The sequence below is a fragment of the Sorex fumeus genome, unplaced genomic scaffold (assembly GCF_029834395.1).
Source record: "Sorex fumeus unplaced genomic scaffold, SorFum_2.1 ptg000165l, whole genome shotgun sequence".
In the NCBI taxonomy this organism is placed as follows: Eukaryota; Metazoa; Chordata; class Mammalia; order Eulipotyphla; family Soricidae; genus Sorex; species Sorex fumeus.
Genome location: NW_026606222.1, coordinates 1,115,330 through 1,133,556, shown reverse-complemented (window position 1 = coordinate 1,133,556; position 18,227 = coordinate 1,115,330). Strand labels below are relative to the sequence as shown.

Genomic DNA, 18,227 nt, shown 5'->3' with positions numbered 1-18,227 from the left:
TGGCTCCTCCAGCCTTGGGAGCTCCCCCGTCTCTGGGCCTCTGGGATGGACAGGGCGGGGCACCCACACGAGGGGCCACCCCAGGGAGATCCCGCTTCAGGGCCTGTCCCCCTCCCTCCCCCCGGCAGCACTTTCTACGAAGACTGGTCCTTCGTGATGGACGAGGAGCGGGCCAGCATGCTGCCCACCATGGCGGCCGGTAAGAGCCAGAGGCCTTCGTCACTCCCAGAGCGCCCCCCCCGGCCTGGCCCTGCGCCTCGCCACCTTCTGAGTCACTGCCCGGCATTTCCGAAGTGACCGGAGCGGGCAGCGCGGTTCGCTCGACTTTGTCACTCTGCAGGGAGTCCACGGGGCTGTGGCTGTGACGGTGCCTTTGGGGTGCAGTGAGAGACCCGGGGAGGGGTCCCCGCAGGGGTGGCCAGGCCTGTCCCACACGTGCTGTCCCCTCCCTGGCCTCTGAGGGGCCACAGTCTCCCCAGGGCCATACTGGCGGGCCCGTGCACCTGCTCGCCCCTGGGGGTCAGGTGGACCCTGAAATCATGCCCCTCTGACGTCAGCCTGATAGAACTGGGGGCAGCTTGCTGCCAGGTCCTCCCCGGCCCCCCTTTCTTTCCTGAACCTTCACCTCGAACCCCCGCACCGGCCTGTTCCGAGGAACCGGGTTTCCCCACAACCACCTCTGGCCAGCGACCCAGGCAGCTGTGGGGCCGGCCCTTCTGGTCCTCCCCCTGTTGCCCCCGGATGCCCGTGTCCCCTCTTCTCAGGGCAGGCAACCAAGCCCAGCGGGGCCAGCCCTGACTGACCACCAAGGGGGGTCATGCTGGGCTCCTGTCTGGCATGTCCGAACCCTGAGTTTCTGCCTTCACCATGCCCCGATCCATGGCTCCATCTGCCCCGTGGACGGGTGGGGGGCAGGGAGGCGCGTGGGTTTCTGGGGAACGGGGCCCTGAGCGGCCCGGCCCTCCCTGTCCTCCGCCCCTGCTCAGGCCTCAACTCCATCCTCTTCGCCATCAACATCGACAACACGGACCTCAACGGGCAGAGCAGGCTGGCGCCCAGCGTCTCGGACCTGCTCCGGGAGTCCACGCAGAACGTCAGCGCCCTGCTGAAGGGCCCCACGCAGGGCGTGAGCAGCCTGCTGCGGGAGATCACCGCCTCGGCGCCCGTGGCCATCCTCATCCGGCCTGACCAGGACTCCGAGCCACTCCCCGTCGTGACCCGGAGCCTCAATGCCGGTGAGGGAGGCCGCCGGTGCGGGGGGTGGCGGGCGGGCCGGTCAGTGGTGCTTCCACTCCCTGAGCAGGGGCTTCAGGAGGGCCTGCCCGAGCCCACCCTCGGCCGCACGCCCGGCCGGGATGCGTGAAGCATCTGACACGCGGGACGCATCCCCGAGGACAGAGGTGGTTCTTCCCACGCAGCGGCCAGTAGCTGTGACGTGGCGGCTTCTCCCGTGGCTGCTGTGTTTTCATCTGTGTTTATGCTCAGGGGCTGCCCCTGCCTGGGTGCCGGGGGCCATGTGGTCCCCACTGTGGAACCCGGGGCAACATCGTGCATCACGCCACGGCTGCCCAGATACAGGGGAGTGCTGAGTCAGCACAGATACACGGGTATGCTGAGTCAGCACATATAGGGGAGTGCTGAGTCAGCATAGATACACGGGGGTGGGGGGTGCTGAGTCAGCACAGATATGGTGGTGGGGGCTGAGGCAGCGTGGATACAGGAGATGCTGATTCACTGCAGATCCAGGGGGTGCTGAGTCAGCACAGATTGGGTGAGAGCACTGAGCCCAGATGGAGGGGAGAGTGTGACTCCGCTCAGATGGGGATGTGGGGGGGGGGGGGACCGGGAGCAGCTGGACGGTGGGTGTGAGGCAGCTGTGTGGGACCAGGCCTGCGGGTCTGTTTGGTGCCCCTGGTCTCCACCAGCCGCAGGTCTGTCAAGGGCAGAGGGAGGTCGGCAAACCGTGCGGGTGTCTTTTTTTTTTTTTTAATTATTTATCGAATCACCGTGAGAACTGTTACACAGCTTTCAGGCTTAAGTCTCGGTCATACAATGATCAAACACCCGTCCCTTCACCAGGGCGTGTTTTCTATCACCAAGAAGCCCAATGTACCCCCCCATGCCACCCCTCCCCGTGCCTGGGAGGCAGATGATTTCCACTTCACTCTCTCTCTACTTTGATGACAGTCGTTATTTCGACAAAAGATGCACCATTATTCTTTGGAATTTTCCTCCAACAATCAAAAAACTGCTGAAAAGGCATCGTGAAACAATTTGTTTTCTGTTACTGCTTGTGAAGACCATCCGATGTTGCGTGGCTCTGCTGCGCGATTTTGGGTTTCTGATATTTTACGAATTAAGTCTGGAGGGATTTCTTCCAAAAGCCAGATCGTTCCGAGATTGGTTTGCGTGCCTCTGAGTCCATGGCCATGCCAGAGAGCCGCTTGTGGAGGGCAACTTGTGGTCTCGGCAGGGCAAGAAGGACGTGCCGGTTCTGTCCCCCATCCCATGAGGTCACAGTTGGTCCATCACTGCCGGCTCATACCTGGCTGTCCAATAAGCTGTGAGGTGGTGGAAGAGACAGATGCCCTTTCCCTCCCAGGGGGACACGGCGCCATAGCTTACTGCATAGTCTATTCACCTTTCTGCCAGAAACTCCATGTGGGTGTCTTTAAAGCAAGTTGCTAGAAGGGACAATTTATTTTTTTTTGTGGGGGCCACACTTGGCAGTGCTCAGGGGTTACTCCCGGCTTTGTGCTCAGGGATCATCCTGGGGGGTCTTGGGGGACCCTCTGGTTGCTGGGGATCGAACCTGGCTTGACTCAGGGAAATGCTCTCCCCGCCGTCCTCGGCAGTCCTGGGGTGGGTGGGTGTGTGGGAACCATGAAATGCTGGGGTTCCCCCAGGCCAAAGCACACGGCCTCCCCTTTACGCCTTCTCTCGGGACTCTGTTTTATAGTCCACCATTTGCTTTTGTGTCTTGTGTTTCGGGCCCTCAACTGGTGATGTTTGGGGCTCCTCCTGGCTCTGTGCGTGGGGGTTGCTCCCGGTTCAGTGTTCGGTGAACCGTGCGTTGCTGGAACCATGCGGTGCTGGGGACCATACGGGATGCTGGGACTTGAACCCAGGTTGGCTGCGTGCAAGGCAAACGCCCTACCCGTGCTATCGCTCCAGCCCCCATCATCTCCCTTGCTTTCTCTTACCATCTTTTTTTTTTTTTTTTTTTGCCAGATGCCAAAGGCAGAAAGGAGCGGAAGAAGAAAAAGAAAGTGACCAACATCATCTCATTCGATGACGACGAGGAGGAGCCGCCGGGAGATGCACCGAAGAAGCCGCTGGGGGCCGGGGAGGGCTCGGAGGAGAACTCGGACCGTTCCTCCCTCAACGTCTCTTCGGCCTTCGAGAGCCCCTTCGGGCCTCCCTCCACCGGCAGCCGCAGCAGCAGCTCCTGGAAAATGGACTCGCTGTCTCTCAACGGGGACTCGGGCTTCCCCAGGCTCGACGTGAAGAGCATCGACGACGAGGACGTGGATGAGCCCGAGGACCGCGTGTTCGGGACCCCTGCGGTCAGGAAGTGTGTCAGCCCCTCGGGGTCTCCGGAGAAGTGAGTTTCCTGGCGCCGCTTGGGTTTTCTGTTTGTTACTTGGGGGCCACGCTTGGGGGTGCTCAGGGCTGACTCCTGGCTCTGTGCTCACGGGTCACTCCTGTCTGAGGCTCCCGGCTCAGGTGCCGGGAGTCGGATCGGGACCTGCAGCGTTGCGAGGCAAGGACGCTTGTGTCCTCTCTCCCGCCCCCAAGATTCTGGAGGCTTGATTTTTTTTTCCTGTTTATTTGGAGGGTTTTTTTTGTCCACGCCTGGTGGTGCTTGGGGGACGTATACATGGTGCCGGGGATTCCTCCGTCCTCCAGCGACTGTGCAGCAGATGATAACAGCTTGGGCGGGTGGGATCCCTGCCCGCCGGACGGAAGCAGATTCTGCAGAGACTGAGCCCGGCCCGACGTGGGCCAGCTGGAACCGAGCTTGGGACGTGCCGGGCTCCGCGGAGCTCATGCTCTGGCGGCCACCTGCTGGAGCCTGACGGGGATGGGTGACAGACACGCGTGGCCGAGGGCCCCAGACCATGCCTGCAGGTTCTTGCCTCTCTGCTTGTTCTTGCACCTGCTTGTCTGCAGCCCGCAGAGTGCAGTGCCACACGCTGCGTCTCTCTCCCAGGTGCTGGCCCGGTGCCACCCGCCCGATTCCTGCTCACCCACTAGGGCTGTCGCGTCCCCCGAGACCCACATCTCGGGGTTTGCCAGATGACCCAGAGAAAATCCTTGCATTGGGCTGTGTGTGAGAGGGATGGAATGTGGGCTCCTGGACACGTCGGTGTCTGTGTGCATGGGTGCCCAGGATGTATGCTTGCCTGTGTGCACACATGGGCCAGTGTATGGCCGTACACACGAGCACACGCCTACATGCACGTGAGTGTGGACACCGTGTGTGTGTGTGTGTGTGCACACGTCTTGTGTGTGCTGACCATGCATGCCTGTAAAATCTTATCACGCTGAAGGTTGTGTGTTCACGGGCTCACTGGATGGCTCTTTCTCACCGCCTGCGTTCGGTGCTCTTGAGCCCTGTGTGTGTCTGGATCGGGACGGCGGTTCTTTCTCTCAAGCTTGAGCCCCTCTTGCTCTGACTCTGGATCTCTGGAGCCCGAGCTCTCTCGCTTCTGACTCTCCTCTCCGAGCTTACGTCTTAGTTTATATAGCAGTCACATAAGGCGGTGACATAAGGTGGGTTGAATACTGACGAGTCAAGAAGAGAGGTAAGACCACTCCTCCAGGAGATTAACTCAAGGATAAAGTCTCATCTACAGAGATTACTCCAGGTTACTAGGAGATCCACCCAAGGGTGAGATCCCAACAAGGGTGTGTTCTTCCCTCAGTTAGTGATCTACTTAAATAGTTGTAATAAATCTACTTCTAATATTTCTAGCAATGTCATTCTGTATGAGCACAGCAAGAGATATAAATTTAGTTTGGTTCTTCCCGAGAACATCTCACTATACATTCCGCAATCCTCAGGCCAGGTTAATCTTCCTAGCTCCAGCAGGGTCCTAGTCTCGTCGTTACTTACTTTTGGATCAGGACAGCATTTATCCATGATCATGCCCTCAACTTATAGTTGAGTATCGTGGCGCTTGGGCCTGGCCCATTTCACTGCCAGGGTAGCTCACCGCTTGCCCTGGGTCCATTCAGTCCCTCGTCGGGACCCTGCTTTTGGGGTGCTAGGAACTAAGGGCAACTGAGTCAAGAAAGCAGATGCCCAGGAGTAAATATTATTCGGAGTCAATCAACTCCCAAGTTATTAACTGTCTTCCTGTGTCCACACAGAAAGGACATTGCTTACAATACAAGTTCAGTGTCCTTAGATGGGTGTGACCTGACCAACCTAAGCTACCTGAGGAAGGACAAAAGAGTGTTATCCTGCACATGCCTATCTCTGCCTCTCTGTGCACGTCGTATGTGTATGTGGTCGTGCATGTCTGTGCATGTTGGAAGTCTACACGAGGGCATGCAAACGTGTGAACACCACGCGTGTGCACATACATAGGGCACCTGTGCACATGCATGTACGGGCGTGCACTGCATGTATATAGGTCCATGTATACGCACGTATATGGCTGTGTACACTTTGCATGCGGACGTGTGTCTGCACGTATACTCATGGGTGTCCTGTATTGCACAGGGCATGTGTGCGTCCGCATGTGTGCACACACGTTGCAGTCTTCGTAGACACACACGTGCAGCTCCCTTTGCTCCTGTGTTTGTCTACCCCGTGCGTCCCTCTGCTTTCTGATCCGCATTGACTGGAGAGAACGACTTGTGTCTGCTCTGGAAGCGCAGTGCGTTCGTGCCCGAGGGCCAGCTGGGCCCTGCTGCCCGGGGAACATTGCAGGGCGAGTTTCTCCTTGGGGCCCCCACGATGGGGTCGGTGCATTGTTCGGAGTCACTCTGGGCAAGCTTGTGAGGCCATGCAGTGCCCCGGGCTAGGCGAGCTCGTAAGGCCTTGCAGTGCCCTGGGCTGGCATCTGCTCATGAATCCAGCCTCAGCCCCAGAGGGCGGTTCTTTCTCCGGAGTCTGCGGGCCTCGTGGGCACATGGAGGCATCTGGAGTGAGCCAGCGTCTACCTGTGTGGCCGAGCTGACCCCGAGGCCAGCGCCACCCCCCCCCCTCCCCCCGGTATCCTGAGTCCTGGTCAGGACTGGCTCCGTTCTGTCTCTGGGCTCAGTTTGCCCTGGCCCTCGGCTCCTCTCTGCCCGCTGGCCGGGAACCTGGAGGGAGGCCAGCCCTGCGGCATTGTGATGTGAGGCCTGGAGCAGAGCTCTGGCCTGGGCAGGGCCTGGCCCTTCACAGCCACTGGACCTCTGGAGGGTCAGGGACAGCCTCTCACTGGCCCGGAGTGGGGATCGCAGCCACGCCTCCCACAGAGCACCACGGGGACAGAGCTGGGGCCATGCGGTGGCCGGCCGGGTAACTCCCGGGGAGTCGAGCAGCCGAGCGCAGGCACCCTGACCAGCCGGGGCATTGGCCAGGCTCCTGGGGGGTGGGGGCAGGTGGCTGGGCTTGTGGCCGCTTGGGCTTCGTGGCACAGAGCTGGGTTGTCGCCTCCGTGTGGGGTCCTGCAGCCTCTGCTCCGACGCCCACCGGAGTGGGGGAGTGGAGTCCTCCGCCCATGCTCGGCGACAGTGGTGGGGGACGGGGCGGGAAGCCCCGCTGGCTGCTCGGGGGACGCAGAGCTTATGTCTGCAAACGGGCAGAGCGAGGGAGGGGGAGGCTGCGGGGCCCCGTCCTCAGGCCTGTGTCTGGCCACTGCTGGGCGCTTAGCCCGGGGTCAGGGCCGCCTTGGGGACCACCGGGCTGGAGGTTGCTCAGAGCAGACCATCTGCGTGTCGGGTCAGAGCAGGAAGAGGCGTCTTCCCCTCCCGGGTCTGTGGTGAGGCCTCGGGCTGCTCCCAGGGGCAGGGACCGTGTCCACCCCAAGTCCTGGCCCTGCAGCCAGGGCAGCACAGGGCCGTGCACAGTGTGACCCCGAGCCCCTTCAGGTGTGCGGGGCCTGAAGCGTGGCTTGCGCACATTCCTGGGACACCCCCCTCTGCCGGGGAAGGCCCAGGAACGGAAGGGCCACCGTGCCCCGGTCACCGCCCCGGGTGTGCCCCTCCCCCGCCCCCCACTGCGGGCACCCGCCTGCGTTGATGGCACCAGCTGTTTCCGTGTTTTGCGGGTCCCATGACAGAGCAGCCCGGAGAGGCCGGTTCCTCTGGGAGCGGGTCCAGCTCTGGTCTGAACTGTCCCCGCTAGGGCACAAGGGCCAGCAGGGGGTGGGGCCCAATGCCCCAGGGCCTCACTGCCCGTGCCCGTCACCTCTCCTGGGTGCCCCTCAGCCGCTCCTCAGACCCTCCTCAGTGAAGCCTCACAACCCCCTTCCTGGTCCACCCGGCCCTTGCTTCGCCTCTTCCAGGAGCTGCTGGCCGGGGGGCGCTGCTGGGCTGCTAGTCATTGTGGGCTCCTGGTCTCCATGTGCCACTGCCCAGTGCCAAGTGGGCCTGTGACCCGGACATGCAGCACGGCCTGGCACCAGGGGGGCCTCCCTGAGGGCCTGCTGGCACCTGCCGGCCGTGTGTGTGTGTGTGTGTGTGTGTGTGTGTGTGTGTGTCTGCGTGTGTGCGCACGCATGCTGGCTGTGGGACTCCCCAGAAGAGAGTGCTGGGGGGAGTCAGGGCCCCTCGCCTGACTGCTCTCACCCGCCCCAGGCTGGACGGGACCCCCGACCTGGCCCCGCTGCATGGCTGGGCCCCGCTGCAGATGCTCCACGGAGACGCCGGCGTCCTCTTTCCAGTTGGCAGCTCTGGCTCCTATAGCCCTGCAGGTGCGTGGGGCAGCGGGTCCCCTGGGCGGGGGGACAGGGCGCGAGGGGGGCCCTGGGTAGGCTCACGGGCAGGCGGCTTTGCTGGGTCAGCCGCATGGCCACCAAGAAACAGGAGAAGGTTCCAGAACTTTCCCTCTCAGCCTCCCGACACTGCACAGCAGAGTGTGTGTGTGTGTGTGTGTGTGGGGTGGGGGGTGTGGAGGGGCCGGAAGCCGCTTTCTTCAGGCCAGTTTGGGAGAGGTTCAGCCCTCGCCTGCTGCTCCCCTGCCCCACTGGGTCCCTGGACTTTCTGGCCTGTTCTGAGGCCCCGAGGGATCGGGTGATGGTGGCAGCTTTGCTGGGGGCTGCCGGCGTCGCGCCAGGCGGGGAGGGGGACACCCCAAGTGAATCTGGGGAGGCGCCTCCGAGGCCCTGGGCACCTGGTGGGCTCAGCGCTGGGTGGCGCCCTCTTGTGGCCATCCCGGGCGGCGTCGGGCGGGAGCGGCTGGTGGCCCCGGGGAAGCCGATTTCAAGCAAACCTCCCTGGGCTTTGAGGTTGGCAGCGACGTCAGACTTCACGGAGGCTCCAGGAGGCTCGGGTCAGAGGTGAAGCCGGAACCTGGGCCCGGGCCGGGCACCGCGACCGTATGTGAGGGTGCTGGGAGAAGCCGGCCCGGAGCCGAGGAGCCGATTCCCTGCGGGGCCTCGACTCCCTGCGCTTGTCTCTGCAGACGCGGCCCTTGGGAGCCTGGACAACGGCGCGGAGCCCGCGGACCCCGAGCCGGGGCCTCGGCGCGGGTGAGTGACCGGCCACCTGCGGGGCCAATCCCTGCTGGGCTCTCCACGTGCCTCTGTGCGACGGCCACGTGTTCTCTGCGTGCGTGTGTGTGTGTCCTTTGTGTATGTGGGTGCGATGTGTGTACAGGTGCCTATGTTCTCTGTGCATTTGTGTGTAGAGGTGTGTATATATGCTGGGCACATGTGTGATGTGTTGTGTGTCTGTGTGTGCGTGTGTGTAGATACGTTCTCTCCCCATGCACCCGAGCATGGTGGACGTGTGAGATGTGGACCCTGTGACTCCCTCCCCCGTCCCTTCCGTGTGTGTGACACAGACAGTCCCCACATTGCACGTGGTGTGAAATCTGGGCGAGGCCCCCCAGCGGCTCCCAGGGAAACAGGGTCCAGTGCCCCAGTGTCTGACCCCGGCTCCTTTTTCAGAGGACTAGGACAGAGGCGTGTGTGAGCATGTGCACGTGTGTACGCATGTGTGTATGCGTGTGTATCTGTGTGCATGCATGTGGATGTGTAAGCGTGTACACGTGCGTGTATGTGTGTGCGTGCGTGTATGTGTATGCGTGTGAGTGTGTGTGTGTGTGTGTGACCTGGCACCCAGTGTGTCCCGCTGTCCGTTAGTTGTCTGTGCCTCATACTTGCCCTGTGCCTGGTCCTCGCATTTCTCCTCCGTGGGACTCTCAGGGCGCAGGAGCAGAAGGCAGCCTTACGCTGGACGTGGGACTTCCTGTTTGTGGTTTTGGGGACCCCCGGCTGTGCTCGGGGCTTACTCCGGCACTGCAGTCAGGAGTGATCCCTGAGTGGTCGAGGGAGGGCGGTGGTACGTGCGGTGCCAGGACAGGAAACAGTCAGCTTGAATGCACGGCCAGAGCCTTACCCCATGTCCTGTCTCCCTGGCCCTTGGGGCCATTTGAAACTGAAAAATTAGCCCCATAAATGCACAAGAAATTTGTCCCCCCCAAACTCCCCCCCCGCCATGCCCTGTGTGTGTGTCCTGCTGGCCGGGACAGGCACCCATGCATCTGCTCTGCTGTCAGTCGGGGTCCCGGCAAGTGTCATCCCTGCCCAGGATGCAGTGCCCTGGCCCCACCCGTGCTCTCCTTAGCGTCCCTGTATCTTCCATTTTCATGAGTGGTGGCGTGAGGGGGAGTGCCCCTGGCTCAGCGCCACGTCCCGCCTCCTGGTCTTCAGGCCGTGACCCTTCTGCCCTCCCCTCTGCAGCGTGGATGCCAGCCCCCCGGGCCCGGGATGCCCACCGAGCTGCCTACTGCCGCCCGCCGCTGCGCCTGAGACCATGACCATGAGTGAGTGCTCCCGAGGGGGTGGCGGCAGGTGGCCGCGAGTTCGGGGGAGGCCTCGGCTCCCCTCCTGCACCCTGTGGGGCTCGGGGCACGGTGCTCACGGGGATGCAGGGAGGCTCGCCCCTCCTTGCTCTGCCTGACCCCCCCCCCCCCCACTTCCTCCTCCTCTGGGCAGCGAAGGACCCTCCGGGATGATAGGAGGGTTCTGGTCTGATCATGTGGAGAAAGGCTTGGGGGTGGGTGGCGGCCTCTGGGCTGCAGCAGGGGCATCCACTGTTCGTGGGGTCCCTCGCTGGCCCCCAAGTCTCCACGGGAGGTGACGGCACGATTGCTGGGGCGGTCGCATGCCCACAGGACTTGCTGCCTCTGGGGGCTGCCGAGGGCTCCCCTTGCAGTGGCCTCTCTGGGCCTGCTGGGAGTGCCGGGGGTGGGGGGGTGGGGTGGGGGGGTGGGGAAGTGGTGTCGGGTTCAGGACCAAGGACAGAGCCCCCAGTGGAGCTTGGCACGTCCCTGCCAGCGCAGAGGTCCCCCAGCGCAGGGTCTCACAGTGACCCTCCGGCCGAGGCACGTCCTAGGGGACACCCGCATCCTGGCCCTGGCTCTGCCTTTCCCCGTGGGGCTGGACCCCGGCAGCCCGGAAATCACCTTTCTGAGCACTGTGAGTCTCTTCCATGCGTCTCAGCCTGGCCCCACCCAGCTGCCCCAGGACCGAGCCGGCTGGGGACGACCCTCGTCTCCGTCCAGACGGTGCGAGGGGCCCTCGCCCTCAGGAGGACGGGCTGGGGTTCACTTCTGTCCCCAGTGCTTGCCCAGGGTCCCACCCCCGGGGGCCAGTCCAGGTTCCAGCCCCACCTGCCGCAGAGACGATTTCATCCAGGGTCCCCTGGTGCCAGAGCAGATGGGGGGTGGGGGGCGCAACAGCAGCCGGGCCCTCCCCAGGCGCCGGTGACGGCTGCTGCTGTCCTGGGGGCAGGGGCTGGGGTCCTTGGGTCTTGCACACACTGTCCTGTAGCCCACTGTGAGGAATCCCCAGGCGGGCAGAGGGGCGGGGGGAGAGGCAAGGCGGGAGGGAGGGAGGGAGAGAGAGAGAGACAGAGAGAGAGACAGAGAGAGAGAGAGAGAGAGATACACGGGAGGGGAGAGAGAGACAGGCTGGAGAGAGACACGGGACAGGAGGGAGAGGAGGCGGGAAGAGCCCGAGCCGGCCTCAGGGCAGCAGAGGATCCTGGCACTCGTGCTGGTGGTCGCTTCTTTCCTTTTCTTCCCAAAACCTTTCTTGGCACAGCCCCGGCGAGTTTCCCCTTGAAGAGCCTCAATCGCGACCCAGGGGAGGGTCTGAAGCCTGAGTAGGACCTGAATCTCTGACCCGACCCCCGAGGCAGAGCCCCCCCCCCCCCAGCGCCCCCGTGTCTGCCCGGCTTGGCGGGGCCCCCATCGGAGAGGGAAGGTCCCGCAGCACCGAGTGTCTGGGGTGGGGGCCGTGGCCGGCCCCTGCTGAGCCTGTGAGCCGAGCGCCGAGGGCACAGCCGCCTCCCTCTGGGGTCCACTGCCCACTCCCCCCCACCCCCCTAGGCTTAACCTCCACATGGGGCCACAGCACAGGGCCCTCACGCTTAGGGGGCACAGCCAGTGCTGCAGGGAGGCTTGCCTGCGGAGCAGGGGTGAGTCGGGGCTGCCCTCTGCCAGGCCCTTGCGTGCTCCCATCCTCTGGGGCATCCTGGCTGCCGAGGGCAGAAATCACAGCCCAGTGCAAATGGACTCCCGGGGGGACGTGGAGTTGTGGTGGTGGGGTGGACGGGTGTGCGGATGGGGCCCTGCGTGCAGGGGCGGGGCGTGGTGAGCAGCAGCCGGGCCGAGGAAACGGGCTCGTGGAGGGGGTCTCCGCCCCGCGGGCCGCTGTTTGTGTTGTGGGGTCCCTGGTGGGCTCACAGACCCCTGCAGATCACCCGTGGCCAGCCCTGAGCCCCCCAACGTCCTAGTGCAGGTCCTTGTGCCGACGGGTCGGGCTGCAGCGGTCTAGGGAGTGCGAGGAGGGTTGGGTGGGGGACGGTGGTCCCCGGTGGCCCCGCGCTCACGCCGCCCCGTCCCTAGGCGAGCTGCGGCAGGCCACGGTGGCCATGATGAGCCGGAAAGACGAGCTGGAGGAGGAGAACAGGTACGGCCGGCCCGGGAGGGTCTCACCGGTGCCGATTCCCGGGAGTCCCCGCCTCGCGGGGGAGGTGAGGGCCGCCGCCTGCGCGGGGCTGAGCGTTGGTCGGTCACCCACCCAGGTCCCTGCGGAGCCTGCTGGACAGCGAGATGGAGCACTCGGCCGCGCTGAGGCAGGAGGTGGACAGCCTGAAACGGAAGCTGGCCGAGCAGGAGGAGCGCCACGGTACCAAGGTCCAGGCGCTGGCGAGGTAGGGGCGCGGGGGGCGGAGGTAGGGGTGCGTGGGGCTGGGGTGGGAGGGTGGAGACCAAGGAAGGGGCGTGTGGGGCCGAGGCGGGGGCCCGGGGGGCCGAGGTAGGGGCGCAGGGTGCCCCGAGGAGGGCTAGAATCCACAGCACATCTCCCCCCTGTGATTTTTTAAGTGGGAAGAAAAGTGTCCATCAATAACGGAAAACACCCGTGAGCGTTTCCGTTTGAGTTGCACAGTTGGAGTCTGCAGGCGTGTGGGCTGGGATGCCGAGGGGGCAGGGGGTTAAGCTGGGGACTAAGCAGTGAGCACCGCCTGGTGTCCCCGGCCCCCTGACTCTGTGCTTGCTGGGCTCGGGGCGGGCATCGTGGCCTCCCCGTGTTGCCGCCCTGATGCCCGTGCCTGGCCCTGGGGTCGCCTCTGCCCTTGGCCGCTGCGAAAACGGCCGCAGCCAGTCACTGCGCGTGTGGCTCTTTGTCCCTGTCCTCGTTCCTCGTGGAGGACGCGTTCCTGGGAGCACCCTTGCCAGAGGCTCTTCCGTCCCTTCCCGCCCACAGGGGGTTCTGGAAGGTTCCAGGCGCAGAATGGCCGTGGTGCCACCGGGGGCAGCAGTTTCTGTTTCTTGCTTGGGAGGGTTGATTTCCAGGAGTCGCTGAATAATTTTTCCCCCCCTGGGGAGAGTGCCCGTCAGTTTGGGTGTGTCTGTGCTAAGGGTGGGGGGCAGACCTGCCGTCTCCCCACAGCTGGTGGCAGGGGCCCAGGGCCGGAGCTGCCCTGCAGTGAGGAGACGGGGGAGGTCCCCTCCTGGTGGGGCAGGGGTCCGGCCACCTGGGTGCTCAGGGGCCTGTCACCCGGGACCTGGCCATCACCCCTCCCCCAGCTCTGCTCTCCAGCCCCTGCTCCAGGGCCTGCCGTACTCCGCTTCCCAAAGGCATCTCCCGGAGTGACCCTGGGGGGCCCCAGGCCTGGTTGGTTGTTCTTTTTGTTCCTTTTTTTTTGCTTTTCGGGTCACACCTGGTGATGCTCAGGTGTTACTATTGGCTTATGTACTCGGGAATGACTCCTGGCACTGCTCGGGGACCATATGGGATGCTGGGAATCGAACCCGGGTCGGCCGCGTGCAAGGCAAACACCCTCCCCGCCTCGCCGTTGCTCCAGCCCCGTGTGCCCATGCCTGATCGTGTCCCAACCCCTCCCCTGCCTCGCCGCCTGTCCCCTCTGTGACCGGGCTTCCTCACTGGGGCTGGATTGGCGCGGGGGCGAGGGGCGGGCGGTGGGGTGGGGAGAGACAGCAGTGCCGGCCGCCTCGGCTGCTTGCGGCCCCCCGGCGCTGACGAGAGCCCATGGTGCTGGCCGCCCAGTGGCTGTCCCCCCAGAGCTTCCGGCCACTCCCTGTCCCGGGGCGCCTCCCGTGGGGCTCCAGCCCTGCTCACGCCCCTTCGTCCCCTTCCTGTGTCTGCCTGTCCGTGGGGGGCTGCCCAGCCGCATCTGTGTGACCGTGTCTGTGTGAGGCAGAGTGGCACGGTCTGTGGGGACGTCCGGCACCCTCACGGCCTCGCCGTGTCCAGCTCTTCTCCCGCAGCTCTGGCGACGGACCCTAAACCACCCGCCACTGCAGTCCCAGCTCTCTGGCTGTCGCTGGCTCCATGTCTGGAACTCGCCACCAGGGGGCAGCAATGTCCCCGGTGATGCCCGAGCCTGGCTCCCTCTCCCTCCCTCCCTCCCTCTGTTTCTCTTTCTCTCTCTCTCTGTCTCTCGCTCTTCCTCTCTCTCTGTCTCTCTCTCTTTCTCTCTCTCTCTTCCTCTCTCTCTCTTCCTCTCTCTCTGTCTCTCTCTTCCTCTCTCTCTCTGTCTCTCTCTCTTCCTCTCTCTCTGTCTCTCTTCCTCTCTCTGTCTCTCTCTCTTCCTCTCTCTCTGTCTCTCTCTTCCTCTCTCTCTCTGTCTCTCTCTCTTCCTCTCTCTCTGTCTCTCTCTCTTCCTCTCTCTGTCTCTCTCTCTTCCTCTCTCTCTCTTCCTCTCTCTCTGTCTCTCTCTTCCTCTCTCTGTCTCTCTCTCTCTTCCTCTCTCTCTGTCTCTCTCTCTTTCTCTCTCTCTCTTCCTCTCTCTCTCTTCCTCTCTCTCTGTCTCTCTCTTCCTCTCTCTCTCTGTCTCTCTCTCTTCCTCTCTCTCTGTCTCTCTCTCTTCCTCTCTCTGTCTCTCTCTCTTCCTCTCTCTCTGTCTCTCTCTTCCTCTCTCTCTCTGTCTCTCTCTCTTCCTCTCTCTCTGTCTCTCTCTCTTCCTCTCTCTGTCTCTCTCTCTTCCTCTCTCTCTCTTCCTCTCTCTCTGTCTCTCTCTTCCTCTCTCTGTCTCTCTCTCTCTTCCTCTCTCTCTGTCTCTCTCTCTTTCTCTCTCTCTCTTCCTCTCTCTCTCTTCCTCTCTCTCTGTCTCTCTCTTCCTCTCTCTCTCTGTCTCTCTCTCTTCCTCTCTCTCTGTCTCTCTCTCTTCCTCTCTCTGTCTCTCTCTCTTCCTCTCTCTCTGTCTCTCTCTCTTCCTCTCTCTGTCTCTCTCTCTTCCTCTCTCTCTCTTCCTCTCTCTCTGTCTCTCTCTTCCTCTCTCTGTCTCTCTCTCTCTTCCTCTCTCTCTGTCTCTCTCTCTTTCTCTCTCTCTCTTCCTCTCTCTCTCTTCCTCTCTCTCTGTCTCTCTCTTCCTCTCTCTCTCTGTCTCTCTCTCTTCCTCTCTCTCTGTCTCTCTCTCTTCCTCTCTCTCTCTTCCTCTCTCTCTGTCTCTCTCTTCCTCTCTCTCTCTTCCTCTCTCTCTCTTCCTCTCTCTCTGTCTCTCTCTTCCTCTCTCTCTCTGTCTCTCTCTCTTCCTCTCTCTCTGTCTCTCTCTCTTCCTCTCTCTGTCTCTCTCTCTTCCTCTCTCTCTCTTCCTCTCTCTCTGTCTCTCTCTTCCTCTCTCTCTCTTCCTCTCTCTCTGTCTCTCTCTTCCTCTCTCTGTCTCTCTCTCTTCCTCTCTCTCTCTGTCTCTCTCTTCCTCTCTCTCTATTCCTCTCTCTCTTCCTCTCTCTCTCTCTTTCTCTCTCTCTCTTCCTCTCTCTCTCTCTCTCTCTCTCTCATCCGCAAATGTGCCTTTGGAATTTTATGCTCAGGAGCCCCAGGGTCACTTCCAGCCCCCCACCCCACCCCAGTCCTTCAGAGCCCTGGTCCCGGCCCTCAGTCCTGCCTCCCCTAACCCTCCCTGGCCTGCCCACTCTCCTGTGCCCCTTTTCTTTCAGGCCCAGTTGTTCCCCCATGAGCCACCTTCCTGCAGGTGGGGGGTGGCGGGGTGGGGGGGCTCCTGCCTCCTGGCGGCTGCGTGGGAAGCCCCCTGGCCGGGTGTGGCCCTGGGCGCTGCTCTCCCTGTTTCCTGGTCCTGCCACTGAGTCCAGGGCCTTCCCCCACCTCGTCCCAGCCCGCGAGCCTGTTTGTCTTCTTAGCAGCCCACCCAGCCCTTGGGAATCGTTGATGAACTAAAATTCTTTTTTTTTTTCTTTCTTTTTTCCCTGGGGGTTGGTGGATCACACACAGCTGTGCTCAGGGCTGACTCCCGGCTCTGTGCTCAGGGATCCCACCTGGCGGGGCTCAGAGACCAAACGGGATGCCGGGATCAAACCTGGGTCAGCCACGTAGGAGGCCAGCGCCCTCCCCGCTGTGCTATCGCTCAGGCCCCAGAAATCCATCCTTATATATGTATTTTGTTTTGTTTTGCTTTTTGGGTCACACCCGGCGATGCACAGGGGTTCCTCCTGGCTCTGCGCTCAGGAATCACCCCTGGCGGTGCTCAGGGGACCAGATGGGATGCTGGGAATCGAACCCGGGTCGGCCGCGTGCAAGGCAAACGCCCTCCCCGCTGTGCTATTGCTCCAGCCCCCTACATATGTGTTTTTAAAGTGGAATCACTGTACGTGACAAAGTGACTAAGATGCTGAGGATTGGGCTCCTGGCATGCGATGCTGAGACACACCTGTCTCCCCACCAGTGAGTGACCAGTGCCCATCCCTCCACCCGTGTCCACTTTGAACTGAAGTTCTTGGGGTGTAAGTAGCGAGGTGGGCTGGCGTGAGTGCCCGCACGGAGAGTCTTCTGCTCAGGGCCTGGAAAGTGCGTGTCCTGCCTGGATCAGGGCTTGGGGGGGGTATGTAGTGGGGGGAGGAGGGGGGAGACGCTGGGGCTCAGCCTGAAACAGGGAGAGGAAGAAGGGCTGCCACCCCTCAGTGCGCTAGAGCTCTCCTGAAGTGGGGTGACCAGCGGCCCCTGGGGAGGGAACGAGCTTGCCCCGTCCACCCTGTCTGCTGTCTCTGGTGGTTGTCAAGAAGCGGCGAAAGGGAAATCTTTTATTTCTTTTTCATTTTTGTCTTTTTGAGTCACGCCCGGCGATGCCCAGGGGATACTCCTGGCTCTGCACTCAGGAATCCCTCCTGGCGGTGCTTGGGGGACCCGATGGGATGCTGGGAATCGAACCCGGGTCGGCTGCATGCAGGGCAAACGCCCTCCCCGCTGTGCTGTTGCTCCGGCCCCCGAGAGGGATCTGGTGTTTGAAGGGGGTGACCCACGGGCCCAGGACCAGCAGAAGGGGGGCCAGGAAGGAACCGCTTGCTCTCCTGAGCTCCAGAGGCCGTGTCCCTTCTCCCCGGGGACGGGTCCGGTTTGGCGGAGGTGGGGAGTGGGGTGGCTTTGTTGTCTCTGCATAAAGCCAGTCCCCAGCCCTCGGCTTTCTGGGGCCAGCAGTTTCCGTGTCAGGGGAGGTGAAGCCGGGTCCCAAACTGGGGCGCGTGCCCGCGGGCTCCGACGGCAGCTGACGTCAGGGCTGGGCTCGGCCTGGGAGGTGTTCTTGGCTGAGAGACGACGGCTGTCACGTCTGGTGACGCCGGCGCTCTGCAGAGTTCCTCTCGCTCCCCGAGGAAGGTGAGTTCAGTGGGGCTGGGGGCGGGTGCAGACGCGAGAGACGGGCGCCGGGGCTGCCCCCTCCCTTCTCGGAAAGGGGCTATTTTCAGCAGACGTGTTCCTTCAGACCTGCTGCCTCACTCGGAAAGCTTGGAGGGCGAGCTCCTGGGAGCGAGTCCGGGTGCTGGCACCCCCAGCCGGACCTAAAAAAGGCGATTGAAAAGGGTCCTTTTAGGGGGCTGGAGCGATAGCACAGTGGGGAGGGCATTTGCCTTGCACACGGCTGACTTGGGTTCTATTCCCAGCATCCCGTAAGGTCCCCCAAGCACCGCCAGGAGTGATTCCTGAGTGCAGAGCCAGGAGTGTCTCCTGGGCATCACCGGGTGTGACCCAAAAAGAAAACAAAGGAAAGAAAAGGTTCCTTCTAGGGGCCAGCGTGGGGTGAGGTGAGGGCTCAGTGCTGAGCGTAGGGTTGCATATGGGGCTGGGTTCGATCCCCATCACTGCAGGGCCCCCCCCGGGCACTGCTTGGGAGGTCACTAAGTAAGTAAGTCCAGCCGGGAGAGTCTGGCCTGGCACGCTGATTTGATTCGATCAGTGACTGATTTGATCCCCGGTGTCCCATAGCGTCCCCTGAGCACCGCCAGGAGTGATTCCTGAGTGCAGAGCCAGGAGTGTCCTTCTAGGGGCCAGCGTGGGGTGAGGTGAGGGCTCAGTGCTGAGCGTAGGGTTGCATGTGGGGCTGGGTTCAATCCCCATCACTGCGGGGCCCCCCCGGGCACTGCTTGGAAGGTCACTAAGTAAGTAAGTCCAGCCGGGAGAGTCTGGCCTGGCACGCTGATTCGATTCGATCAGTGACTGATTTGATCCCCGGCGTCCCATAGCGTCCCCTGAGCACCGCCAGGAGTGGTCTCCGAGTGCCGCAGAGCCAGGAGGAACCCCTGA

The 18,227-nt window shown here is 62.5% G+C and overlaps 1 protein-coding gene across 1 annotated transcript in view; it reads left to right on the top strand.

The window, feature by feature from the left end:
• Window positions 1–18,227, top strand: part of SNX29 (sorting nexin 29) — an 81,323-nt gene that overhangs the window by 18,442 nt on the left and 44,654 nt on the right. Inside the window, exons 5-12 of the mRNA XM_056107415.1 lie at window positions 129–199; window positions 987–1,235; window positions 3,232–3,604; window positions 7,798–7,913; window positions 8,624–8,690; window positions 9,906–9,988; window positions 12,077–12,140; window positions 12,256–12,384. Coding sequence (XP_055963390.1) covers window positions 129–199; window positions 987–1,235; window positions 3,232–3,604; window positions 7,798–7,913; window positions 8,624–8,690; window positions 9,906–9,988; window positions 12,077–12,140; window positions 12,256–12,384 — 1,152 coding nt within the window. The remainder of the gene's footprint in view (window positions 1–128; window positions 200–986; window positions 1,236–3,231; window positions 3,605–7,797; window positions 7,914–8,623; window positions 8,691–9,905; window positions 9,989–12,076; window positions 12,141–12,255; window positions 12,385–18,227) is intronic.